Raw genomic sequence first — 27,930 nt, 5'->3', positions numbered from 1 at the left:
AGCTTACAGTCTACTTGTGTTAGTTTTTAAAACTTTAAAATAGGACATGTTACTCCTGTACACTTCCATTTACTCTCTGATAGATATTAAAAATATTAACATCAGTCCTTCATTTATAAAATCTGACCTAAGATAGCCTTAGATACATTTCCTATTTAGACACTGTGTTTTAGTTTGGAATGATTTGGCTTCATAACATTCCTATGGGGTATTGTTTTCATTCCCAGTTTAGCAATTAGAAATAAACCAGCTCAAAGACAGACATGAAGCTATTCAGGAGTCAACACTTAAGTTTGCTGTATCACAGGGCTTCCTGCCAGTACAAGACACCACCTCTCCTGCTGGGGACACAATGCTGATCTACAAATACACACACTTCTTAAGCCCATTTGTTTTATTTTTTGGTGGGTTTTTTTAATGCCTTTTTTCCAGTTCTTGTCACTGTCCCCTGGAGCAGCTTCTCTTCACAGCTCAAACTGTGCCATTCCACCTGTGTGCCATCATCAGGAGCAGGGTTTCAAGTGAGCCAGCATATCCCCTCTCAAATATATAAACAAAATTACTTTTCATATAGAAAATAATTCTCATTAGTGTTTCGTTAACTATATTATTGCTACCATTTTAAGCCAGTCAGGAAGAATGTGTTCAAAATAGGAAATTAGCAATTCTACCACAGATACTGTCATTGTCTGTACAAGGGACTAATAAATTACAGCAGGACACCCTCAGGTTGCCCTCTTTTAATGACAAAACAGAAGATTTAGCAGTAAATCAGCATTTCAAAGTGACAGAAATGGTCTTGCATCCTATAACAAAATATGCAGGAACTGGTTCATACACATTCCAGAAACACTCTTCTGGAAATCAGAACTTCCATAAACTGACAACATTCAGCCAATTTTTATCCTTTCCTTTAAAAATCCAATGCATAGACTCTTGCACACCTTGAAGCTGATAACACCAAATCTCACTGATCAAGAAATGTTTTTATACATTAATTATCTCTATACAAAGCTTGCATTAGACAATTTACATTACAAATTTACAATCAATGCAGAAAGAAATGTAAACTCCACCAGTAATTTATGGGTATTTTCACCCTGATAACTAGCACAATCTAAGTGACCTCACTCTTTTTTTTATCTGTCCAAGTATCCCCTCAGAAATACAGCTACAGAATGAGCTGTAAAAATTCACTTCCAGTGATTACAGTGGCAGGACAGCACTAACTAATATAAACAAATGTGTGAAATAATTTGAAAGTGATTAGTAAAAATTTTGTAATGTACCAGCGTTTTATGCCAGTATATAGAAGTTTAAAATTTACAGAATTCAAATAACAGTCCTCAAATTATTAGCTGCGGAAAGCTGATTATAAATATACAGAATTACAACAATATAGACTTCTAGAGGTTTGCTGTATTCAGAGGTTGGCGACATACAAAATTTCAGTCAGAGCTAAATTAGACTTTTATGTAAGAAATTCGCTTTGTGCATTCTCACCTGGATCACTGCAATTCCTTTTGCAGTTACTCCTTAGAACATGATCCAATCTACACACAAGCAATGCGTGTCTCCTCAGTGCATTAAAAGACAGGAACTGAAGGTAAATAAAGGCAATCCTGTAGTACATGTGTGGAAGAGAGGGTTGTTGGAGAGTCCCACAGATGGGACTTGGAACAATGAACAAAGTGAACAAGGAGACTGGATATGTACCTCAAGAAAAAGAGGAGACTTTTAAAAGCTTATCAAGGGTATGAGGTGGGAAATGAAGGCTGGTATGTGAATTTGGAGATGTCCGTGCCTGGGAATTTTTGGAACACCCTTATCTTTGGCAGGCTGGTGCAATTTGCTGAACACCAGTGCAATGACCTGCTGCCAGAGAGGGCAACGTGAGCTGGATGTGGAACTGGGATCTATACTGTGTTACTGAGGCATGGAACTAGGTATTGGATTTGGTACCTTTTTATCAGGAGAGCTGGTCCTGTACACTAAACATGAAGGAGTGGGATGACCATCAGAACTGCTATCACAGCATGCACTCCCACTGTCCCTCCCCCCAAATCTGATCCATCACACTGTACATGTGATTTTTCCTACTGAAACCCTTAGACAAGGAAATCCACAACACCAAGTTGTTATACATGCTTTGCTGATATAAAGATGAAAACATTAGAACTGTACAATTTCTATTAAAATTGTATTTAATTTTGGTGACTAAAATTCCAATTCTAACAAATTGATTACAGGGAAAGAAAGCAATCACACCGTCTCATGTATCTGAAGATGACTTAAAAGATCTTTTTCATTCCCAAACCTCATTAAACAATCAGTACATTTATGAGGCAAATCTGCTGAATGCCTGAAATCCAAATGAGTTTTAAGGTCTTCAATCTGTCCTGTTGAATATTCACAGTATTGACACAAATAAATCCCTTCAGATAAATGAGAGCTCAGGTGCTTGCAATACTCCAACATACCTGAAAATCCCTTCCCACAGTCATCACAAACGTGAGGGAATATTTTGGTGTGCTCAATAGCTACATGCCTGTTGACATTGGTGTGCAGCCTGCTCCTAAAGCCGCACACCTGGCACACAAAGAAGTTTTTGCACTTGTCAAAACTGATCTTGTTTATGAGGCTGTACTGCCCACGCTCCTTGTTGTTGTAGCTGTCGCTCAGCTCTATCAGCCGACAGGCGTGTTCGTTCACCACGTGGCTGTGCAGATCCTCCGGGTCGTTGGTTTCGTGCTCACAGAACTGGCACAGGTACTGCTCGTCACAGCTGTGCTCCTGGAAGTGCAGGTACAGCTCGCTGCTGGAGGAGAACTGCACGTCACACTGCTCACACCAGTACAGGTGGTCGTTGAAGTGAGTGTCTGCTATGTGCTGACTCAGATTCTCAAAGATCACCGTTTTGTAATTGCAGTATTTACAGATGTACGGGTCCTCCTCGTGCAGCTTGACGTGTTCAATGAGCTGCACTTTGCTGGAGAAGCTTTCTTTGCAAACTTTGCAGACGTGAGTGTCTGTGCATGTCTTATGCTTCAGGATCATGTGCTGCTTTAAATCAGAGAAGTACTTGCTATTGAACTCACAGAGCTCACACTTGTACAAGCCACTGCTGTTAGCTCTCAGCAGGGGCCACTTCTGTTGAGCTGTGATATTCAAAGCCTGGTTCTTCTCAAAGATTTTACAGGTCTCCAAGGGGATTTCCTCCAGGTCCTCAGCCTCCAGCTTCTCAGGTGACACAGTCTGTGTTTCTATATCGTGAACTTCTACAGCATTCACTTCTGTTGTAGAAATTTCTACCGTTTGGATATCTAGAGGTTTCTCTTCTTCTGTGGGGCTGTCACTGAATATAGGTGAGTCACATAAGTCTCTGCACATTCCATTGTTAGTACCTTTATCTGCAGGAGGAAATACATAACAAAACGTTGAAAAAAAACTCACTGCAAAAGACCTGGGTCTATATTTAACTTTTCAGTCATTTGCAGCTTACAAATACAAAAAGCAGTTATTTTTCCCCCGCCAGACTACGCTGTATGTTCAGCTAACAAAGAAATACCAGAAACTACAAATCTCTCACGTCTTCTGTCAAAGCAAAGCACTTACATTAAAAGCCAGCAGCTGTGCTCTCCACCTTCCCAGCACCTCAGCTGCATGCACACTGACCTTTACCTTTATCCTTCCTTTTAGGGTCTGTACCGTGCAGCCCCAGGTTTGATTGTGCCCCACTCCAGTGAGAACTCCCGGCATGCACTGGACTCCCATCATCATCCGTGTCCAGGCTCTGCACAGGACTGTGGAATCTGCCTGCAAAGGTAAGATAAGGATTTTCTTGTCATCATTTGTCCACACTAACATCGTTCTGATTCCTTGATTTAATCATACATCTTATTTACTATTTATCTTAATATACTAAGCACATCATAACCTACATTAAAAAAAGTAACAATAAATAGCTTAGAAATCATTTCCATACACGCAAAAGAAAAAAGAATTCAAAAGGTGGCCACTCTTTCTTTAAAATTTCAGCAGAAAACAGTCAGCTGATTGTAATGGAAAAAACCCTTAAAGAAACTTTACATTTAAGGGACATGATTAAAAAAAGTATTCTTAAATATTTCTGGATATCACATTTTAAAATATAATACTGTCTAAGACTTCTGGAGACTTACTGGGTAAGTTATTAGAGTGAAAAGAAAAATAAATATAATGGATGCTTTATAAAAAGGTATTTTGTTTTCCATAAGTACAATACAATGCAACTGCTGGTAAATTTCATTTGAACTCATCAGCTTTACATTACCTAGCTAGTGGATATTTGAAGTAGTTTAATCACCATTATAAATGTAAAACTGAGGGATCTTTCTGTTGTCACTGTTTCTACTTTGAAAACCATATTTCAATTGTAATGATTAAACCACCTTCCACTAGTCTAAGGCCTATCAGATCACAACACTGCTCAGAAATCACCCTCTATATATTGTGTATTCTATTTACTTCTATGAATAGGAGCATGACACACTTCCTAAAGAATTGCAGAACAAGACTCCAGAATGTAATCTTACCTCTGTTTGTATCTGGCTGTCTCATAGAACAGACACTATAACAGTGGTCAGAAAAAATTCCACTGTTATCTATGTATCTGCTTGCACCTGAAGAATCTAAACCAAAACAAACAAAAAAATTGTAAGTTTAAATACTAATACACTGATGTAGCTTCAGACATATTTCATGTTCATCAAAATTCTCTTCACATTTTTACCTGTTGTTTGGGGAGAATTCTGTGCTCACCTGACAACATTTCTGTTGTGACTTACATCTTGCAGCTGCTGCCCTCATGTTTGGAGTATCAGATACAATCACTATCAAACTCTGCTCCCACTGAGGAGTGACAGGAGCACAGTCCATTCAGTGCTGAACACTTCTGCATACCCCCATCCCAACCTTTACAAAATTCCTCCCCTGTGTGCAAGCACAATCACCTTCATTTGTACCTTGAGCCAGTTTCCTCATTTGCAGGGAGTACAGAACAAAACTGTCCAGGCATTGATCTGTTCTCTGTGGTGAGCAGTGACAGGACTCAAGGGAATGGCCTGAAGTTGTCTTAGAGGAGGTTTAGGTTGGATATCAGGAAAAGGTTTTTCACACAGAGAGTGGCTGGGCACTGGAACAGGCTCCCCAGGGAAGTGGTCACAGCCCCCAAGCTGACAGAGTTCAAGGAGTGTTAGGATGATACTCTCAGGCACATGGTGTGACTCTTGGGCTTGTCTTGTGCAGGGCTAAGGGTTGGATTCAATGGATCCTCGTGGGTCCCTTCCAACTCAGCATATTCTGTCATCCTGTGACTGAGAGTAAGCCAACAAGGGAGCCCAGAGAGTGGGTGCTTGGTACATTCAAGCCAAAACTTCTTATCCACCATTTGTGTCACTAATTTTCCACGTATTAGCATACGTGGTCCCTTCTCATAAAGTTATTATTCTGAGAAAAAAGATAAACTTTAGTAAAGTGTACATAACTCAAGCTCTAGACTGACCTGAGTACCGAGAAGGATGTAGAGTCTTCCTTTTCCTCTTTTTAGGATGTTCATTCATTTTGAACAGTCTGAATTAACTGTAAAGTAACAATATCCAAGAATTAGAATTTTTCGTATCTAGTTTATCTTTCAAGACCTTATGGAACAATACAAGCATTTTGAAAACCTGCCTATTAAATAAAAGAGTTTTTTCCTACTCCCCTTTCTTGCCCCCCAACCTATTTTTTTACAGTTAAGAACCCAACTGCTTAAGCACACAACTGTTTAAGTCCACTTTCACATTCCTGCATTGGAACAAAAGAAGGTTCATCATAAAGACAGGCAGGTGAGGACTCGAGGCACTCCAGCACTCAGGGGTCACCTCAAGGAAGGTCTCCAGCACCCTGCTGACATTTGTCAGAGACTAGATATTCTGAAGCAGAGCTCTTCAGAAACAAGTTTTAATGTTTAACATACTAACAAAGTCATGCTCTCTTACCAAAAATCCTAGACTCTTCGGTATCTGGAAGCCAAGCAGCTAAGAAGCTTATAGCTGTACAACTTCCAAAGGTAGGGAATGCATCAGCTCAAGACAACTTTCACCTATGGAATGACAGCCTTTTAAACCACTTTAAAACTTGAGCACAAAAGAAAAAAAACCACAGAATCAGATACAAGTAATACAAGTAACATAAAGATTAGACCTATGGAAATTGAAGCTAGAAAGCAACATAAGAAGTCGATATTAATTTTGGTTTAGAGCATCAAAATTAATAAGCATTGGAACGTTTTTCCTTTTGTCTCAGGTTAGTTGTCTTTTGCTGCACTTGTCAGCTCCTGACAGCAGAAAAATACTTGGAAACAATACAGAAATACTTGAGCTATAGATGGGACCAAATAGCTTTGAAAAAGAAAGAGTTGCAAGCACCGAACGTCATGTGGGTTACCGTAATACGGGCCCAGGATCTTCTGCAGTCAGTGCCATGCATCAGAGGGGAAAGCAGCGAAAAAAGGGCCCTCATCAAGTTAATGCTGTTCTTGCGAGATGCAATACTTTCAAGGGATTAGAATTTTATTAGAATTTTATTTTTAGAATTTTATTTCAAGGGATTAGAATTTTATTTCAAGGGATGGAAAAAAAAAAAATCAGTGTTTTTAACATTACATCATGGTCTGAAGTACCAACACCCTCATCGCTTCCTCTGACTGCAAGAGAAGCACCGACAGCGCACCGACGCGGCAAGTCTCACTGCAGGTAACGCGGCCGAAAAGCTCAACCTCTTCCCCGTGGACCGGGCCGCAGGGCAGTAACACGGGGTGTTCTATTCCTGAGAATCGGGATCTCGGCCCCGGGAATCAGGATCCCGCTCCCCCCGGGGCCGCGGCCTGCGCGGAGGCCGCGCGGGGATCCAGGGGCGAGAACGCGGCCAAGGCTCGGCTCCGCTCCGCCCCGACAGCAGCCGCGGAGGAGCCCCGGGGCAGCCCCGGGCAGGGGCGAGGCCGCGGCCCCGCTCGCAGGGCCTGGCCCGGAGCCGCTCCGGGAGCGCCGCGGGCCCGGCCGTGACTCACGGCGCACGGGCGGCTCCCCGGGCGCTGCCGCCGGCACTCACCTGCCCGTCCTGCTGTGCTGTGCTGTGCTGTGCTCCGCCCGGGCCCGGCCCAGCCCCGCCGCTCCGGCCAGTCCCCGTCCCCGTCCCTGTCCCCGTCCCTATCCCTGTCCCGTTCCGCTCCCGCTCCGGCCCCGCCGCTCCCGCGGGGAAGGAGCGGGAACGGGCACGCGGCCGCCGCCCGCAGCGCCCCCTGCCGGCCAAGGGCGCCGCCGCACCCCGCCCGTCGCCTGAGCAACCGGGCGGGGGAAGGACGGGACACGCACAAAATAAACCTTTAATTTATGTTTAATTTGTATTTCCATCTGCATCCGATACCATACCGATAATTTATAGGTCCATCTGACCAGCGCCAGATGTTCAGGTTTTACACAAATGGGAGCGTGATGTCGAAGCCAGAGCCTCATAAAAACTCAAATATTCTTTTTGTATAAATGTAGAAGATGTCCCTTAGAACTACTGTATAGGAAAATATATATTAAAAAAAGGATAGGAAAATAGGAGAATCAATGGAAAGTATATTATAACTATATACAGTACAAGGAAGAGATACATACAGTGTAAGGAAGACGAGGAGATACTGGAGAGGGTTTGGCAAAGGCCACAAAGGTGATGAGGGGTCTGGAGCATCTCTGTTACCAGGATAGGCTGTGGGAGTTGCTCCTGTTTCACCTGGAGAAAACTGAGAGGGGAGTCTCATTAATGCACTGAAATATCTCAAAGGCAGGTGCCAAGAGGTGCCAGACTCTTCAGTGGTGCCCAGCAACAGGACAAGGAGCAATGGCCATAAACTAAACCACAAATAAGTTCCACCTCAACGTCAGGAAGAATTTCTTTACACTGAGGGCAGCAACAGCTGCCCAGGGAGGTAGTGGAGTCTCCTCTCTGGAGACATTCCAAACCCACCTGGATGCATTCCTGTGTCACCTGCTCCAGGTAACTCTGCCTTGGCAGGGGGTTGGATAGGATGGTCTCCAGAGGTCCCTTCCAACCCTAAGGATTCTGTGATTCTGTCATACATATACAAATATGGGTTTGAAAATTAAAACAAGCAACTCTCCCCTTCTCCCAATTTATAATGACAAAGGAATCCCCCCTTTTGCTCACTTCGTCTTCACTTTTTATTGTGCCACACAAAAGGCACCAAGTTGTATTTCTCCACAAAGCAGAACATTTCAAACAGCATCTTATTATTTTGAAAAATTACTCATTTATGTTGAAGACACAAGGGAGGCCATTGCAGTTGCTTATTTCCATGACTTAAAACAGTTTATGGAATTTTGCCAAGTATTTCATTCATTGAGTTATTCTGCTCTGGCTTGGCCTGAATTTACCTAATCTTAAGAGCAAGCTTTCAATTAGCAGAGAATCCACAACATCCCTAATGGTGTTGCTCCACTGATTAGTAAAAAAAATTATACCCTGCTCCTGGCCTCAATTTTATTCATTAGCTGGCAGGTGAGACTGGACTTACTCTGTCTATAGCCTTTGTTTTGAAGCTGGAAACATGTCTTTAGGGTGATTTGCTTAGAGCCACATGGAAAGTGCTTCATCCTCTGATCACACAGGAGTTCTAGTGAAAGCAGCACAAACAGAACTAAAGGTGTCCTTTTGCTGGCAAACTGCTGAGCCCTCAGAAATTAAATAAATGTGGGGTATCTATGATCATCTTAGCTGAGTTACCAATCAAGCAAGATCCTGGCATCCCAGTTTCAGTTTGTTCTCTGCTGTTTATTCCAGCCATGGTTGCTGAGGTTTCTCCAGGACAGCTTGTAATAAAGCTCTCATAAATTGGCTATAGCCACCCAAATGGGTGGATGCCCACATACTTCTCCCTCTATTCACCAAAACGTTTTCCATATAATATTCCAAAAAAGCAATTTCCCCAATTCCCAGCGGAGGGCAGTGATGAGAACTTGAAATCCATACTTTGCCAAGGGAGAGATTAAAAAAAAAAGAAAACAAACCCAAGCCCAACCCTTTGCTTTGAATTCAGTCTTGCTTGGTGAGACAAACTCTGATGAACCAAAGCACAACACAACTTCTGTACCTTTTGACTGATTTCTTTCCCACCCAAAGCAGCAGAGCCCAGCACCACTTATACCAGATAAAAAGACAAGGCTTTAAGTGAAAGAAAAACATCTGAGGAGGATCCTCTTTGAAGCTGCAGATCCAGTTCAAAGTCACAGGCATCAAACAGAGCTATCAATGCTTAGGACAGAAAAGTCTAAATGAGTCTTATTTTCTAAGCCACCAAGTGCTTGGGATGTTCAGGCAGCTCTGGGCCAGGTTTTAATCACTCAGAACCAATTCCAACTCGAAACGCAGAAAAGTCCATGTGATATTCACATCCTTGTTTAAATAGGCAACACAGATGATGCTTATTTCACTTAGCAGAGATGTATCTTCTCCAAAATAAGAATGGAGTAAACCCTTTTTTCAATGAAAGCAGGAAGCATAGCCCATGATGATAACCTTTGCCAGAGGTAGATTTTTTTAGTGTTTAAAAGGATATATAGGAGGTTACCTGAGGTATCTTGTATAGCATCAGGTTTCTTGCTCTTTTGTTACATGGGTTCAGATTTTGGATCAATTTGGAAAGGCAGGTTGGAAACCAGACTGATATCTGAGGGTAAAATCAGGAGGGCTCACCAAGATTTCTGTGCTAAAGCAAACTGCCCAGACTGCAAATCTTTCTTCTATTTCACAGTATTACTTTGCAAGTTTTCCATAATTTTTTCATGTTTTAGGTATTCAGACCTAGAACTACCACAAAAAAATCACACCATGGTAATGGCAGCAAAGTATAAAATTTGCATTTGAACAAGAACTGATGATCCCCCTTCCCTGAATCATCCTGTGCATTTAACACACAGTAGTAACCACTCATAACCGTTTCATAGTTACCAGGAAAGGTAAAATTCACCTTATGTTGTAATAAACAGAAATTTAACCTGCTAGTCCACGTTACTGAAGCAGCTACTTCCAAACCCCTAGCCACAGTTGGGATTTGCTCTCTCCTAACTGGAGCTCAGCTGGAGCTTCAAAATAAATGTAAGGATCATGATATCCACCTTTTATTATGGAGTCGATCCAGTGCAGAACTGGTTATTGTTATCTGAAACAGAATTGACCAGTGTACAAAGTTTAAAGCTTAGTGGGGACAACAATGTGTTGAAGAGGCCTGAGTAAAAACCCTGACACTTCCCTCATCCCTCCAAAAAAAGTGAAATCCTCATCAAGAGAGCTCAAATCCCTCCCACAATAACAGTCTGTTGGCAACTGAAGTCCAGAGTCAACCAACATATCCACAGACACGCTTCCATTGCACCTCAGGCTCTTATATTTGCCAGTGAGTAATTTCCCTAAATATGTTTCTCTCTTTCAAAGTTAGTATTGGATACAAAAATATAACATTGCTTATTTGTTTGTTTAAAATCTAATTTTGGTAAGGAAAACATGAAGGATATTTTTCAAAACCAAACCAGATTGATTTAGCAAGGGCTTTAAAACCACCCAGTTGAAACACTTCAATAATATCTGCTCTCTTATCACAGTTTTTTACAGCCCACATCTAAAACTAAAATAAAATTACTTATTCTGAGGATCAACGTGTGCAGGAACAAATACCATGTGCATCTGGGACTTCCCACCCACAAATAATGCAAATTCTACTTCTGTTCCCCATCATCATTAACTGATGTGTGCAATTCCCATCTCCTTCCTTCCAGCCTTTTCCAAAGGCAGAGCTGCCAACACCAGATCACAGTCCAAGGCTGAAGATTCCTTAAATTCTCACTTCAGAATTCACAAGTGTACCAACCATATCATTTTAATTTAGTTGTTAGTATATACATTAACACTCAAAAGTGTGATAAAAACCAAACCAAAGTAGTTTTTTTTTTTAATAAACAGCATGATACAGACCGCGAAGATAAATAAAAAGCAGACTTTTTACAGTTTCCCATGAACATAACTACAATAAGTATCATAGGCCAAACTTTTGTTACTTGAGTAGCACAGCAGAAGGGGTAAAAAAAGGGGTTGTGGTTTTGTTTTTTTTTTATTTAAAGTACTGCAAGACTATTCTCAGTATGACAACACATGCATCTTTGCTGCATTTTAAATACTTTTTGGCCCATTATTACTAAAAATGTCTTGCTTTCTACCTACTTTACCACAGACCTTCATCACAGAATGACACACACATGGCAACACCACCCCACCCCCCACCCCCAGTAGTGGTTATTTCAAAGGTAATTGTCTCATTTTTAAAAGATATTTCAAGCACTGGTAGGGTGTTTATACTCTCCTTTTGATGCAGACATGTAACTGGTTACCAGCTTCAGTGAAGTTACATAGAAGCATCAAGAGGTGACACCCTCCTGGGCTCTATTTACCCAAAATGCCAACAGGATCCTGGGCTGCCTTTGGCAGAGCAGGTCATGGGAGGTGAGCCTTCATCCTGCCCCTCTGCTCAGCACTGGTGAGGCCACACCTCGAGCACTGGGGTCCCCTGTACCAGCCTGACATGGATGTACTGGAATGGGTCCATGAAGGGCTATAAAGATGATGGATAAGAAAGGAGGCTGAGAGAGCTGGGATTGTTTATCCTGGTCAAAAAGAAAGCTCAAGGGGCATCCTGTCAATGTACATAAATACTTGATAGGGAGGAGTAAAGACAGGCAAGGCTCTTCTCGATGCTGCCCACTGAAAGGACAGCAGGCAATGAAACAGAAGATATTTCATACAAACATTAAGGGAAAAAAATTGACTGTGGATTCTTATTTCTTGCATAGGCTCTAAACCCAACTGGGTGATGTCCTGGGCAACCTGCTCCAGAGCTGATCCTGCCTCGAACAGCATGGCTGGGCCAAATGATCTCCAAAGCTCTTTGCCAACCTCAATGATTCTGAGAAAATTCTGCAATTGTGGTGCAATGACAACGGTCCTTTCAAAATTTCAAGCCTGAGAATCCAGGACATCAGACCACAGCCATATATTTTTTTTAAATCCTTTTCTCCACCAAGGAAGTAGATTTTGATAAGTGAATGTAGATATTCACAGATAAAACTTGAAGAGGTGTAAGGGGGCAAGGAGAACAGATGATACTCCCAGATGATGAATTGCACATTTATCTTCACAAGAGAAGATGAAGAAGTTGGACCACAGCCACTGTAAAACAAGAGGATTAATCTATTCCTTTTTTTCCCCCAGCCCCAAACAAAACAGTAAGACAACTTTGGACAGCCTGAGGCAGTTGATAATTCAGGATATGGGGCACTATTAATAGAACCTGAAAATAGATTAAAAGTAGTTAAAGAAACAAGACAGAATGAGATTGCAACTATGAATATCTGTATTTTGGCTCTCAAGGATTAACTAAACTACAACAGATATAAGATTCTTAAAGGAAACAGCTTCTGCCTGAATTAGGCTTTCTGTAACTTCAGCCACACAATCAAGTCAGATTTAACTGTGACTTATTTTATTACTAGAACAGGTTCCTAACAAAATTGGTGCAGTTACACTGCATTGAATGGTTCCTGAAACAGTTTAACAACTATTGGGAATCTGGCAACAGAATTTCAGAAAGAATCAAGACAGAATAGTGTATTTTTTGCCTTCCTTATGCCGAAGGAATATTTCATCACATACAGAAGTGACAGTAAGGACACTTAATACACATTTAGGCAAACTAGTGGGGACACCAGCTTCGAAGTACTGGCAGGGTATTGCTTCAACTATCTCTTACAAACACTGTATAATGTTCTTATGCTATGGGCATGTCCTTTTTTAGGGGAGAGGGGTGTTGGAGAAGGAAGGGAAGAGACAGAGGGATTCACCTCTGGCTTAGTCAGGAGTGCTCACACAACAAGACCTCAAGCTTTTCAGTCTAATCCATAAAGCTCAGAAGTCAAGAATACCCTGCTGACAATTAAGAACAATCATTTTTCCTGAGTGTGGGTTCAACAAGTCTGTAGGCTATGAAAGAGTAGCAAGAGGAAACATTTGAGCTGGTAAGCAACAAAAATCCTGGAAGTCTCAAGAATGAAACGAACTATAGACAAGGTTATAGTAGTTTTGGAGGGGGAAGGCTAGTTGATAAATACTATTTAAAAAGTAAAATTGTAAAGTGTTTGACTGGGCTGCTAGTAAACATTCCTCTCCTTATGAGAACACCTTTCATACTGAATCATAAGAATAACTAATCTGGAATTCTAATATACATATAGTCTAATTCTGACTTCATATGCTGTTGTGAATCCAGAGTGATTCTGATGAAGACAGTGTTGTATCAGCATAAAGTGAAACCAGAATTTCTCAAAGAGCAGAGCACCTGTAGGTTTGGTCAGTGTATGCAGGTAGAAAACTTCTATAGCCAGTTTCCAGTTGGCTTCTCTTCATTAACACAGATGTAAAAAAATAAAACTAAACAGAAAAAAACCCCAAAACTAACACCAGCTGCAGGGGTGGTGAGCTACACATCATTTTGGACAGATAGAGCCTCACCTAAACTGAGACAACTTTTAGCACAAAATAAAAAGATACAAATTCATTATTTGTATGAAACATGTATTGCAAAATTAAACTGGGATTCAACAATCTGCAACAACATCCACAGCTATATAGTATTTAAAAAAAAACACAAGTGTGGTTCTTCCATTCAAGTAAAACTAAAACAAGAGGAAAAGGCTTAAAAAAGAAAATCTCAGAAGCAGCAAGTTACAATTCTTTCTGTAATACCACACCATTTTCATTAACTTGAAGCATTTTCAAGATGTCAAAGACATCAACAAAATAGTAATTTCAAGTGGCTTTGCTAATATTTGTTTTTTTGAATGGGTCCAGCCCAAGTCTACAACCTGTGCAGACGTGCAAAACAGGAGGAATTCATAATTACTATTGAGAACAGATGCTAGAACATGTCAGTTATAGAATGACAAAGCAAAGAAAATACCTTCAAATTGTCAACAAATGTGGGCTCCTGACCACTGAAGGGCATTTAATATTTTACATAAAAAGGAAAGTTGGCATAAAACCCCACAAACAACTTGCCAAACCACCACCAGCAGGGTCATCACATACAAAGTTCTTACAAACTTGGTAATTTCTACATTGTCCTTAATATGCAGGCTCATATCTTCTCCAGAAGATGCCAAAGCACTTACAATTTTGGTTTTATTTAAATGCCTTTTTTAAAATTTTAAAACTTATACTGAAAATGTTTCACTTCTGAAAAAACCTACTAATGCACCCTTTCAGAACAGAGAAGCATGCGTATATAAAGTCAGTACAGGTGCTTTTTCTGCTACCTTTAAGAAAGCAAAGAATGTAATTCTAAGTAAAACTAAGCAGCAGCAGCCTGTTCTGTCATTAAATCAAACGCAGTTTCACAGTTGAAAAAGTTACTAGCTTTAAATTTGTGTTTCAATAAAACTCCATTTCCTAATGCTTTGTGACAAAGCACATGGCCCACTCCTGGGATCCTTGCTCTGGCAGTCTTACAATGAAGTGCTGCAGGAGCAAGGTGTTCAGATTCAATTCAATCTCAAAATGAGCTACTTTAGTGTTTTGTGCAGCTGATTCTCAGAGCAAAGGGAACATTTTGAAATCTCCAAGAGGTGAGAATAGATAAAAATAAGCCAAATTCCAAGCTATCTCTGTAAAAATCTAGAGCTCAGTTGCAGGTGCTTTCATGGTCTGTAAGCAGATCTTATTTCTGATACTGTGAGCAGATGACATCCTCTCATTTACAGCAGTGTAAGGAAACAGAACCTCCACTACCTGCAGTGAAGTTACACCAGCACAGAACGGGCGTAACAGGATACGGCAATTAGGGTTGAACACTTTGAAGCTGAGAAAAGGATTTGTTTTTTTCCTGAAACACCAGCAGAATATTTTTCAAATGCCCATCCTGGTTATGGTAAGAACTGCTTAAAGCCCATGAGTTTCTCCTACTTTTTAAAAAAATTTTATTTAAAATTTTTGTAATGATCCTGAATTGTATTATGTCTGCATCCCTATGAAGTTTCCTTTCTTTTACTATTTAATTCTCATAATAACTTCTACAGCTTATGCACAACATTTCATTGCAGTAACTTTTGGAAACAGAGCCTGATTCCTCATACCTCTGTCTGGGCAAAAAGGGTGCAGAACACTGTGTGCTTGAATTGAAAGACATTTATACTCATATTTACAAAAGTAAAGGGCTAGGAAGGGGCTAAGTACAAAGAAAGTTGGGCTCATAACATCTGATAAATTTTGAGTTGATCTTTTCATCCAGGCTGGAAAAAGCTGACCATCTCTTAGATAAACGAGGTAAAGCATTGTTTCAACACCAGATAAATAAGGATAATATAGCACCTAATGTGACGTTTGTGCAACAGGTTTACTCAGTTAAAATAAGAGAGACAGCCAACAGGGTTTCAGATTTTGTGAACTAAACTTAAACTGAAACTAAACCATGTTTCAAGAGCTAAACAATTAGTGTGTGTTGACTGCAAAGTAATAGATAAAAGGGTAACTTTGCTCTAGAAAGTACAACCAAGGTTAGCAGGAGTTAAAATATTCATATGAACAAAAAGGAATATGTAACAGTCAATAAAAAGAGTAATGGGAAGTCTATTGGACTACTCCAAAATATTTAGTAGAACTAAGGAAATAAAACTTCACATTTCCCATACTATTCTTGGAGCTTCTGTAGTGTTCACAAACCCAGGTTTTCCCCCAAACATCAAGAGTCCTTGTGTGCAGTAATAGACTGCAGGATCCTGACTATGAAAGTGTCTTGAAACACCAAAGCCTTGGCTTTACAATCCCCAAAGTCTTTCATAATGTAATTGATTGCACATTTTTAATATATTACAATTTGCCTAATGAAGCCAACCACTCATTACCTCATCAGTACAGCCTGCACAATGTACAGTTTATTATATACTTATATTCTAATCTAACACCAACTGTCAGCATATTTTATATTACACGTGGTATTGCACTTTCTGAGTGGCACCTCGGTGCGTGTTTGCAAGCGAACAAGCTGAACCCCCGAAAGCCCCAAACCTTTGGAATTCACTCCAAGTGCTGCCAATCTAGCAAGTTTAAAATGTTAGGGTGAACATCACCCACAGAATCACGGGCTTCACTAATTAGAAAAACCTCTTTAATAATTAGAAAAACAGTCCTATCTGAAGTTGTGCATAAGGGCAATCTGAAATCCTCGGTACTCTGAACAGTTTCAAAAAGTGGTGCCAATTTCATTAATTGCACACGTAATTGTGTTAAAGGACAACAACTAGATTTACAAATATATATTACACACAGGCACAAAACAGACAAAGCTATAAAATGTTTGGTAACTCCACATGCTTTGAGCTAGCCAACATATCTGCTGCATGTTGAACTGCTTGTTATAGATCATATTGAAAATCTAAATTGCTATTTCTGATGTATCTTACTGGATTCAACAACCACTTCCAAAGGAGGAAGAAAGAGGAGAAATGGTAGACCCAAAAATGGAGGGTTTAAATGTACTTTCTTTGAATAGCCAGCATATCACTTCCATAATGTGAAGAGTGATTCCCCAAATTTTTTTAAGAGACTTAGGCCAAGTTTACCTCTGGCATTAGTGGGTGTATCCCCCACTACTTCACTGGTACTTGTGTCCTCTTTCACTAGGGCTGAATTTGGTCCCAGGAGTATATCTGGTAACCTTAAGTGACATTAATGAAAATGGGAGTCTTGGACAGATAGAACTGGGCTGCAAAATTAAAAGAGTGAATATGGGACAAATCATGTAAATAAAGAATATATATTAATAATAGTTCCTATTATATAAATAGCCTTTATAAAAAAATAATCTTTCAATAATTTTAATAACTCACCTTTCTTTAGGTTCTGGAAAACATGTATGAAAAAAATCTATTCAGTTCAAGTTAGATTAAAGCAAACCTAAGATGAACACTACAGCTCTCTGTTGCACTAAACCCAATTCTGACCATTCGATTTCCAGGTTAGTCAGTTTTTGGGGATGATAGGGAGTTTCTTTGTGAAGGTATGAATTGCACCCCTAGAAATACTGAGCAGAAGAAACACCATACTGAGTGGGCCTATTTCCTACTGCTTTCAGAAACTGTGCAGATGACGGACCCAGAAATCAAAGGGTCACCTGAACCCCACAAATGTTAATGCCTCCAAGCACATTTAAAAGGCACTGTCCTCTCACTACTGTATGTAGATCTTTGAGCTTAAAACTCCTTCTCATCAAACTATGCTGCATTTAAGCATTTGCTACCACTTGAATTCTATTTCCACTCTTCTTGATCTAGCATAGTCTCTACCTGCTGTACCAGATCTAAGATAATAAGTGATGGACTCTTATGTTCATGCTAGAACTATTTTCTTTTTCCTTCTAATTTATCCTGTCAAATGAAAAAAGGAAACATTCTTCCAAGTTTACCTTTTTGGGCTTAAGGCATAACATGAATCATAAAATCACACAATATGCTGAGCTGGAAGGGACCCACAAGGATCATCAATTCCAACTCCTGGCTCTGCACAGGACACTCCAAGAGTCACACCATGTGCCTGAGAATGTTGTCCAAATGCTTCTTGAACTCTGGCAGGCTTGGTGCTGTGACCACTTCCCTGGGGAGCCTGTTCCAGTGCCCAACCACTCTCTGTATAAAAAACCTTTTCCTGATATCCAACCTAAACCTCCCCTGATTCAGCTTCATGCCGTTTCCTCGAGTCCTGTCACTGGTCACCACAGAGCAGAGATCAGTGCCTGTCCCTCCTCTCCCCCTCACGAGGAAGTTGTAACTGCAATGAGGTCTCCCCTCAGTCTCCTCCAGGCTGAACAAACCAAGTGACCTCATCCGCTCCTCACAAGGCTCCCCCTCCAGACCCTTTACCATCTTCATGGCCCTCCTTTGGACGCTCTCCAACAGCTTAATGTCTTTTTTATATTGTGGTGCTCCAAACTGCACACAGAACTCAAGGTGAGGCCGCCCCAGTGCAGAGCAGAGCAGGACAATCACCTCCCTCACTCGGCTGGCGATGCTTTGCCTGATGCCCCCCAGGACACGGTTGGCCCTCCTGGCTGCCAGGGCACTGCTGACTCATATTCAACCTGCCAGGGACCAGGACTCCCAGGTCCCTTTCCACAGCTACTCTTCAGCCTCATTCCCCAGTCTTTACAGCCAGGGTTGCCCCATCCCAGGTGCGGAATCTGGCACTTGCCCTTGTTAAAATTCACACGGCTGGTGATTGCCCATCTCTCTAATTTGTCAAGGTCTCTCTGCACACATCATACTAAAGCTTAATTTTTGAAGTGTACAATTTTAGTGCTATCTGAAACCCTGTTTTACATTATTTTCTGACAGTTGTCTGAACAATTAATCTCTTTTCTTGCCATAAAATCTAGTGTTGTTCATGGTTTGTGCAATTCCTATGCAACCAGTCTTTGCTGCTAACGGGTATTAACAGTGCAGTACCCACAAAGCGGGGTATCAGTTCTTGCTTTCTCTGCTGTCTGTTCAGTTCAAAGCATGTTGCTTTATTGTGTGGAAGATCCAGTCCATTTTTGTTGTCCAGCCACCATGGTGAGCATCATTCATTTGCTTCATGAAGTACTCCAGAGCTTCCTGCTCAGTTTTGTCCAATGCAAGGGTCTTTCGAATGTAAGCAATGTCATCAAAGGACTGCAGTTCTGGCATTCCTGAGCCAAGCATCATGGAGAAAAGGTTGATGAAGAGATTGGCATGCTGTCGAATTGCTAGGTAAGCCTTATAGCACATCTCCTGAAACCTGGAAGAGACCAGGGGGAAAAAAGCTCAGTGTATTTCCCTACGAGGTGCACGTTACTTCTTCACCTCAAAACCAGTTTTCAGGTAACCAGACACTAAAAACTGGACACACTTAGTCTACTAAGAACACCATGATGTTGCTGAGAAGGTACACTCCTCTTCCTACTTAGTTTATCTTCATCTGTACATGAATTAGTAGTGGTCAGACAAACACAACAGCCAAACTAAAGTCAGGCTTTCTAGCCTTAAACCCCACGTGCAATTCATGCAACTGTTCAGCACAAATTTATGGGAGTTCACAGAGCTGTTTGAGCCATTGCTACTGACATTTCAGATTTTAAAACATGTTTCCAGATACACTGCTGCAAACAGTGCTTTCCTGGTTATCATCAGAGATGCACTTTTCCTGTAGTTTTACGAAGGCAGTAGCTTTTGCTCCTTAGATACTCTGAAGAATACACTGAAAACAGGGACATTTGCTGTATCACATTGGATGAAAAATACACGTTTATGCTGAAATCATTAACTTGAGTCAGGTTAAGGGGAAAAAGACTGGATCACTGGAAAGAGATATTAAGAATGACTACAGCAACTATTATTATTATTATTATCATTATTATTATTTTAAAGTTATCCTTTCTCAGCAGGTTTTGGACAATATCCCAAACTACAGAGGCCATCTGAAGAGCTGGTACCACAGCAGCTATAGAAGGGAGAAGTATGGCTGAGTGACCAGCAAGGCTCTGATGCACATAAAACCCAACATTTAAGAATTCTCAGTACTTGCAGTTTTGCAACACCAAGAGGATTTTAAATGTTAAGTCAAAGAAATTTCAGATGTTTAAAAAATGATCATCTTTAATCACATGTGTGCTGACCCTGCAAATCTCAGTGAGATTTCATGGACCAAAGGTCACGTAAGTGCTAAGATTACCTATTGATTTACAAGGGGGTGGCTGATCTTCAACTAAAGAATTGGAACATACCCACTTCAAGCCAAGTAAAATACTACTTTTCAGTTATAAGGTCTAATTATTAAATGTCACCATAGTAAAGTGCATTTTAGGTACAAAATACTCTGGAGTTTAAATGCTTAAAAGAAGGCTCACCTTTCAAACTCCCTTGTTTTGGTACATTCTTGGGCTCCTTTACTAATCACTATTAGGAAGTCTTGTGTTAAGACAAATGGCACACGCTCTCTTTTATAGCCAAATTTTTTCTTCTTGTGATCGAGGAAGTGCCCAAAGTCAATGTGAAACAGCTTGGAAAGACAGAAAGGTATTTTAAGATTAGTAATTCCGTGTTTAAATGAAGTCACAGTAAAATCGATCATTTACTTATAGTTCTGATAGAGTTTTTTTTTGGTTTTTGAAAACAAACTCATATCGAAGTGAGGATGACCTTAGGGTATGGTTTTAGAAAAGCATATCTTACTTGTCCATCATCTTTGACCATGATGTTACTGTTGTGGCGATCACCAATGCCCAGGATAAAGGTGGCAACACAGTAGCCGGCACAAGAACGTGTAAACAAGTCAATAGCTGCATCATACCTATCCAAAACAGAAAAGGAGACACTTTCCTCAGGTATTCTAATAACACAGAAGTGCAAATTTTCCTTTCTCATTAAAAGAGCTACAAGCAGGAATACCGGGGAAACAAGGGCAGGTAAAAAAGAAAACAAAACCAAAACCAGATAGACATAATTATGGACATAAACTTCCCACTTGATGAACTTTAGTTCTCTTGAAACTTCCATCAAAAACAAGCACACGGACAAGAAAAACAGGCAACAGGAAATCTCACATGTCTCCTTTGTTCTTGTCCTTGAGCCACTGGTGCAATGTATGGCTGTTGAACTGCAGTGCTCCTTTTAAGCCTCCTTTACATTGAATCTGCATGATCGTGTGAGAGCTCCTCACGACCTCGATGAGTCCCACACAGTCACCAATTGATAAACAACCATAAGGCAACATCCTGAAAGACAAAGGTTAGTGCTTTGTTGGTTGTTTTTTTTTTCCTTTATAGATAATGGTGGCAAGAGGTGGGAGAGGGTGTATTTTTGCAGATTTCTGTGTCTGGCTACTCTTTAAGTCACAGGCAAGTGTAACTCTGCAAATCACTCTCGGACAAAGCCATAATTCTGTCACTCCTTACAGTACTGGAGACAAAACTGTGACCCACGAGAGATGATGCAGACCAATAGGTCCTTTTGTCTAGATAAGGAAATGAAAACTGGGGGTTCCTTGACAGTGCAGTGACAGCTGTTACATCCCCACTAAAAATCCACCATGCAGCAAACACAAATTTGGAACCACAACCTGTCTAGCATCAGTTTTCCAGAAGCAGAATAGTTTATACTGAATGCCCTGCAGAAGCTGTGTACTCACAGGCTGTCTAGTCATGGAGAAGCTGCACACAGATCACACTGGGCAATACCTACTGTGGGTACTGAAATGACAACCCCAATTACAAAGAGTCACTGCTCAAGAGGGCTGTGGGTTTGGCAACATGTTCAAAGCCAAACCTACAGACATAATCAGCTGACCACAGTGTGGCTACTGAGCATTAGCCCTTGTATCCATCCCTGGTACGTAAATCACTCCTACCCACTTGAATAAGACTTGAGTATTTCTCAAATATGATCCTAGGTTTAGAAAATCCAGTAGTTTAGTTAACCGAAGGTTATTTAAAAAATCAAATATTGCTCTAAAATGTACAAACATGCCTATTTATAGCATTTCATTTATTACCCTTGGGAAAACAGGAGCAATCTCTGGGAAAAAAACAATGCAAAATCCATTAAGAACAGTATTGCTTGGAAATGACTTCTAATGCTTACCGAAGGTCAAGACCCTGATTTTGCCAGATGTTTTCCATAATTCTAATTATCTGAAGTGTCAGCATGTCCTGACGCAAGTCTGAAATAGTCAAAGGTTGCAAATTTTGTAACACCAGAATACTTGGTTAGATCTTACTTTACTTTTCCCCCCCAAAAGTATGTCTAAATACATCTAAAGGTAATGAGGTTTGCACAGTTTAGGGTTTGTTCCCTCAATAGAGAAAAGCATGTTTTAAATAGTCAAAAATCAATATAAACTTGTGGTGGTGGTTTTTAAAAATATACACTAAAACCATGAAAATGGAATTATAGATTATAGATCTGTAGTATCTTGAAGACATCTTCAAGTAAAAAGAACAAACAGTACATAGTATTATGTTCCACCTCAACAGGTTGAACATCTTAGAACATACAAAACTTGTACTTGATTGAGATAAATACTTATTTGTCCATGTTTAGTTTTTCTGGAAAAAAATGTCTTTGTTCAGCTGATTTTTAAAATTATTTTTTAATATATGTATTTTATATGCTTAGAAAAACCACTAAACAATAGGTTAGGAAAATAAACAGATATGTAGTGTTTGAATTACACTTATTTTTCCTTACCATCTCCATTTTTAAATATTATCTCATTGTTCTGAAATAACAATTCAGACATAATATCTGGGTTTTCCCAGTTCAACCACAGCGGCCTTTTTGCAGATGACATTATCCTGCACTCCTCAAGCCTAAAAGAGATAAGATATCTATGAAATAGGCACAATTTGATACTCATATCATGTTTCTGTAATACTGTATAGTTTTGTTCCCCCTGTTTTGGACAATATCTGAACTAGTACCAAATTAAAGATGCAGAGGTAACTGACAATCCATGATTTTTAATTTCAGACTCAGACTTAAATTAGTAAGTGCAATGTTAACCATTTGTTAAGACCAACAGAAGATACGATTATGCAGTAAATACTCCTTTGGTAGTGCGTGGTCCTTACAACTGGAAAAAGGATTGCAGTTCCCATCACCTTAAAGGAACAGCTAAGGATCACGTTGTTCCCTAATTTCTTACACCATTAGATTGAAATGACTGTCCTGTTTATGGATTACTCTGCTACAGATTTTATTCAGTGAAGCTTGAAGATACTAACATTTAATATGTTAACATTTAACCTCAATGCTGTCAGTGTTACCATGGCTAAACATTTACTTAAATACCCAGACAAACTTCAGAACTGAATACGATACCGGAGATTCCCCAGCTGATGCGCAGGATTGAGAGGAGAGATAAAACCTTGCAAAGCATCCATGAAATCTGGCCGTCTCATCTGTTCCACAAGGAACTTCATCTGTACCTGATAAATAATCACATTACACAAATTGAAACCTTTAACTTTAGCTCTATTGCCTGAAGGGGTAGACAATGGCATTGCACAGAAAACATTACAGCTCCTAGGATAACATAAACCTAAACCTACTGAAGTTGGCATTAATGCTTTCCTAGTTCATCACATAGAACAGTTCTAAGTAATTCCTATGACAAAACAGCAACAGTTTTGATACATGGACAGATTATAATACCTTCTGGGTCTCATCTTTTTTCTCCTGCTTGAGAATATCTGTGAGGTTGATCAACTTCTCCATAGCCTCCACCTGCCTGCTCAGATGCTTTAGGTACATTCCACACGCTCGACAGTAGGACTCCAGAAGTAAACCAAACCTCTGACTGACAGTTTTATTGTGCATTTCAGACCTACACAGAGAGAAAGAACAGTTGTATCTTAGAGACAAGACCACTTAGAGGTGTCAAAAATTAAGCTATACTTGTAACTTCCTCATACAGTCCTAAAATACATCCCCTCAAACAAGTTAACCAGGCAACTTATTCCCTTTTCCTTGATGGTTACCAAGGAAAGCAGAAAACTGAAAGCACAAAGATGCCTTGCTTCTATTTCTGTGTCTGATCACACCAGCTTAGAGTAGCATTTTTAGGTGAGACCAAGCTACAGCCTTGTATGTTGGAGACTGATCTATACTCAGTCTTCTCAACATGAGGAATTTCAAAAGCCCATGTTATATTCAGTAAGGAAGAACACTGAGATATTTGGGCTATCAAGCTCTATAATAAGCCTGTAACAGGCAAGGAAAAAGAGTTTTTAGTAAGCTTTTTCAAAGCTTTATCTGGTCAAATTGAGTGGCTTTCATTAGGCCTCATATATTTGTAAAATTATCTGGAAAAAACTGATGGAGGACTGGGTAGCTAAAAATCTGAGAGGCTTTCAGCAGTCTCAGACTACCTTGTTTTTACAATAATCATCATTAGACAAAAAGAAGGACATGCCTAAGTATCTATTAACTAGCTTTTGAAACTGCAAGACATGATTTCTATCACCAAACTATGCATTCAAACTCTTAACCAACATAAACTAATCTTTATTCTGAGTGGTAACATTTTCTTAAGAATGGACATTTAGTATGCCAAGCCTTTAGAACAACTAATTGTTTATAGGTAATAGGAATCCCACCACCCCTTAACATGACATTAAGCTTACTTTAGATGCCAAAAGAAGAAGTGTCCTATCCTTTGATTGGTCAGTGCTTTCTTGAGTAAAAATCTCACAAGCTGATTATCTAAATACTGTTCGTATTTCAGAACCTAGTTAAGGATAAAAGAAAATTAAAAAAATCATCTGCAGTTATTATTTCTATGAAAAATATACAGATTAAAGACAGTTAAATAAAAAGCAATCTATGTTTTACATTAATTTTTGTAGAATGACTGATCTTGGTATTAATACTTGCATGTGTTAGGATTTGAACAATATATGCTAACTGTGCACTGGCTGCTTCTATTTCAGGAACTTAGCATCTGATGCTTCCTTTACTGTTACCAAATATTTTAGCCTCAACTTGCTCAAAATTTTGAGAAGATGCTTCTGCTCATACTTTCCCTTATGTTAGGACAGCTGAAATAGCTGCCTGTTCCAGTTGGTAGAACAGTTTTGCATCTCTGCAAAATTCTGGCATTCAGTATCAAGAAGCAAAACCGCAGCACTACAGAAAATAAACTACATTTCATCTTCTCCTAAATAATCCACAAAGCAAACAGATATTTTTGCTGACCTATTTTTCACAACATCTTAACTTTTGTTGTATTTTAAGCCTCTGTGATCACTGAATATACACAAGACAACAAACACACCAAAATATGTTATGTACCTGTACCAGCTGGATTAGATACTGAGACAGTTTGTCATCTGTCAGGGACTTCTCCAGACACCGAACTGCAAAAGCTCGCACCATTGGATCTGGATAATTACAGTCCAAGAGCTCCATTGCTTGCTCTGGCTTGATTGAAGGCCAGTCTTTTACCAAACAGTACATCTGTGGACGAGAAGTCCAGGCATGTTACAAGTTTGCACTGATTAGGAAGAAGCTGTAATACAGAGCCATTGGCAGGTATTGTCAGACACAAACTATATCTGAGTAGAAGCAATTTACTTCCTTGTCCTCTCAATCAATAATTTGATATTAGTTGCCAGTTGACTTTGTTGTTTTATCCACTACAAAAAGAATGAAAACAAACTCTCACATTTAACTGACAAGTTGCAACATAAGAGGGATTCAAGTAATGCCAACCAAGAGAAAAATCTTAAGACTCAGGCTGAGCTAAAGAACAAGAACTCTGGACCAGAGGCATCTGTCAATTATAGTGGCAACTTGAATCATCCAAGTTTTCATTCAATGTATCATGCACACATAACATGTTTTTAACTTCTAGGAGTTTTCTTTAAAATAGTATATTTTAAAGCTTCTTCAAAACTTAAAACTTCTTCAGTGCTTTTGTTACCTGGGCCACTTCATCTCTAGAATTCCATTTAACAGACAAAAGTAATTTGGGCAGAATTTCTGGAGTATTCACACAATAGTGTCTACAAAAGAGAAAAAAGTTGCATGTAAAAAACATTATTTTTGCTTCAATAACCATCTACTATGTCCCCACAGCCTTGCACCTTTTTCTTCCTTTGTCAGCAGAATCCCATGGATACCCAGACAGCTGTCAGGATCCATGCATGCAGGTAAGACTGAAGCAACAGGGAAAATGTGAACTCACTCAGTAACTGACTTTTCTCCATGGCCTTAACCAAGACATACAGCGCAGAACACTTTGCAAGCCTTGTCTAAAATACCAACTCCACAGTATGGAGGAAAAGGGAGCAAAATCCAGCATAATCATGACAAATTTAGAGGGAATGGGGTGAAGTCTTGTTATGCCAACAAGGGTTTTTCTTTGGTTTGGTTTTTAATTTCCAATACCTGTGTCTCCAGAGGAAGTCCTTCTCTTGCTCAGTGATTTCAGACAGAGGGTCTCGTGTACAGATGGCTCGCAACTGCTCCTTGTCACTCTCTGTCAATTCACTGTCTCTGGCTATTCTGTTACTCTGCAGAGAGAAAGTGGTACATTAACCCTCCACACAATTCTTTCTGTTGCCATACAACACACAGGAAAGTGTGTTTAACACAGTATTTTAACATTTCAACTAAATCAGCAGTGTGGAGAAATGGCAGCAGTTGATATCTGATGAACAACACAATGCAGCACAAAATGAAACTGGTCATTTCTACCCCCAGCTTGAGACTGCTGAGAGCTGTTGAAAGGAGTGAAAAAGATTCAGAACTAAAAACAAAGGCTTTTCCATATTTAACCACTATGAACTTCTTCTATGGTGTTTTAAGGATTATCATCAAAAAAAGATAAGATAGTAATTTGAGACCTTATTATACTTCAGGGTTTTTTTTTCAATTGTAAAGTGTAAGTTGACTACTACTTTGCCACTGAAGTGAGTTTATCCTCCTCACCATTTTTTATTTTTGCCTACAGACAAAAAAAAAAAATGAGTTGAGCATATACAAGCTCAGGTAATAGGCTGTGTTATAGCAAAGGAATGTTATTTACCAAGAAGCTAGCTGGCCTTAAACATTCATTGAGAGCCCTGCAGCATTGCTGCATAAACCACAGTAGATATGCTATTTTATGAGGGACTTCCTGCAGAGTATTAAGAGAAATCAAATGCCTACAGCCTGTTGTTCAAGATATGTTGATATGTTATAAATATCACCAGAATTCCCAAACTGGACGCTCACTACCACCTACGCAGTTTTTGGCACAGCGAAACTTTCCACCACAAGACTCTTCTTCACACAGACCATGGAGCTCTCTTGGGGAAACTCTCAAGACTTTGAAGCAGCCTCCAGAAGAAAATGTAAAACAACTAATTTCACAGCCATGGTTTTAAATACACAGCAATTTTAGCTTTGCTGCTTTTCTTTTTTTACTTCTTTTATTCATCCAAGTGCTTTGAAGAAAGCTCCAAACCTCACCAAAAAGCCAACTGTCAACGCCCAAGCTCCCTTCCGTGGAAGAGAAGAGATAAAGGACTACACCCATGTGTGTGCCAGTCAATTCTCTTAAAATTCCCTCTACTTATGGTCAGAACTAGCCCATAAAACAGACAGTAAAGAGTTTAAGCACCTCTGGGTTACACAGGAAAGTCTACACATAAACATGAAACTGCAACAAGGAAAAACAGCGCCACTGACAGAGAACTACAACTTTTGAATAGTTAAACTAAGTATTTTAGACACCTGAATTAGCAATACAAAAATGTTAAAAATGCCCTAACATTTTGTACAGCAAGACAGTTTCTCTTTGAAGTGTTTTGGTTGGTGAGTGAACCATTAGGTCAGTTTACTGGTAATATAAAGAAAGGAGAATATATTACTCATTTTACTAAACACACGACAAAAAATTGATTACGTGATTTTACAATAAATCAGGGTATAAAAGAAAAAAGTTTTATCACTAACATACTGAGTAAAATAAAGTAGTAAATAATACTCTCCTATTTCAGTAGCTGATCTTGGAAGGGGGGGTTTGCCTTACCTGCCCTGCATAGCTGTAGTTGAATCCCAGTTCACGTGATATTGTCCAGTTGGCATGTTCTTCTATCACTGCCATATCTGGAAACTTTACAGGATTGCTAAACCAATCAAACTCCAGCTCTAAACATGGAGTTTCCTGTGTAAAGGGAATTCAAATTACTTTTTCTGTCAAATGATACTTATTAGAATACAGCATATTTTGAAAATATACTCTTGAGGA

General features: G+C 39.7%; 2 protein-coding genes across 10 annotated transcripts in view; both read right to left on the bottom strand.

Annotated features, from left to right (window-relative positions):
* Window positions 1-715: 715 nt before the first annotated feature.
* On the bottom strand, window positions 716-7,280 carry ZNF639 (zinc finger protein 639). Of its 8 annotated transcripts, XM_051782272.1 has the most exons (7): window positions 6,021-6,948; window positions 5,543-5,619; window positions 5,004-5,354; window positions 4,801-4,890; window positions 4,575-4,670; window positions 3,676-3,816; window positions 716-3,410 (listed from the first exon to the last, which is right to left on the bottom strand). In XM_051782272.1, exons 4-7 carry the CDS (start codon window positions 4,808-4,810, stop codon window positions 2,263-2,265), a joined length of 1,395 nt encoding a protein of 464 aa, XP_051638232.1. In that variant the 5' UTR covers window positions 4,811-4,890; window positions 5,004-5,354; window positions 5,543-5,619; window positions 6,021-6,948; the 3' UTR covers window positions 716-2,262. The 8 variants fall into 8 exon arrangements, with proteins under 8 accessions (XP_051638232.1, XP_051638227.1, XP_051638226.1 ...); XM_051782267.1 differs by lacking the exons at window positions 4,801-4,890; window positions 5,004-5,354 and adding an exon at window positions 7,132-7,280 and having other exon boundaries at window positions 6,021-6,158; XM_051782266.1 differs by lacking the exons at window positions 4,801-4,890; window positions 5,004-5,354 and adding an exon at window positions 7,132-7,280 and having other exon boundaries at window positions 6,021-6,124.
* Window positions 7,281-10,944: 3,664 nt separating this feature from the next.
* The window catches only part of PIK3CA (phosphatidylinositol-4,5-bisphosphate 3-kinase catalytic subunit alpha), a 41,733-nt gene continuing 24,747 nt past the window's right edge, over window positions 10,945-27,930 (bottom strand). For both annotated transcript variants that reach the window (XM_051782281.1, XM_051782282.1), the window contains exons 9-21: window positions 27,712-27,846; window positions 26,085-26,209; window positions 25,618-25,699; window positions 24,987-25,151; window positions 24,320-24,423; window positions 23,349-23,520; window positions 23,016-23,122; window positions 22,383-22,504; window positions 21,777-21,855; window positions 20,741-20,911; window positions 20,370-20,487; window positions 20,045-20,196; window positions 10,945-18,936 (exon numbers count right to left, since the gene is read on the bottom strand). In XM_051782281.1, coding sequence (XP_051638241.1) covers window positions 18,666-18,936; window positions 20,045-20,196; window positions 20,370-20,487; window positions 20,741-20,911; window positions 21,777-21,855; window positions 22,383-22,504; window positions 23,016-23,122; window positions 23,349-23,520; window positions 24,320-24,423; window positions 24,987-25,151; window positions 25,618-25,699; window positions 26,085-26,209; window positions 27,712-27,846 — 1,803 coding nt within the window. In that variant the 3' untranslated portion in view covers window positions 10,945-18,665. The remainder of the gene's footprint in view (window positions 18,937-20,044; window positions 20,197-20,369; window positions 20,488-20,740; window positions 20,912-21,776; window positions 21,856-22,382; window positions 22,505-23,015; window positions 23,123-23,348; window positions 23,521-24,319; window positions 24,424-24,986; window positions 25,152-25,617; window positions 25,700-26,084; window positions 26,210-27,711; window positions 27,847-27,930) is intronic.

The sequence above is a fragment of the Manacus candei genome, unplaced genomic scaffold, assembly GCF_025592945.1.
Source record: "Manacus candei isolate 608988 ecotype Guabito, Panama unplaced genomic scaffold, ASM2559294v1 h1tg000015l, whole genome shotgun sequence".
Lineage (NCBI taxonomy): Eukaryota > Metazoa > Chordata > Aves > Passeriformes > Pipridae > Manacus > Manacus candei.
The sequence above is the reverse complement of the archived record's forward strand: the minus strand, read 5'-3'. Positions and strand labels throughout refer to the sequence as shown.

Coding starts and splice junctions, on each gene's coding strand:
- ZNF639 (XM_051782267.1), bottom strand. CDS start 5,600: ATGAATGAACATCCTAAAAAGAGGAAAAGGAAGACTCTACATCCTTCT. Junction 3,817..4,574: donor ACAGCCAGATACAAACAGAG/GTAAGATTACAT, acceptor TTACCTTTGCAG/GCAGATTCCACAGTCCTGTG. Junction 3,411..3,675: donor AAGGAAGGATAAAGGTAAAG/GTCAGTGTGCAT, acceptor TTCCTCCTGCAG/ATAAAGGTACTAACAATGGA.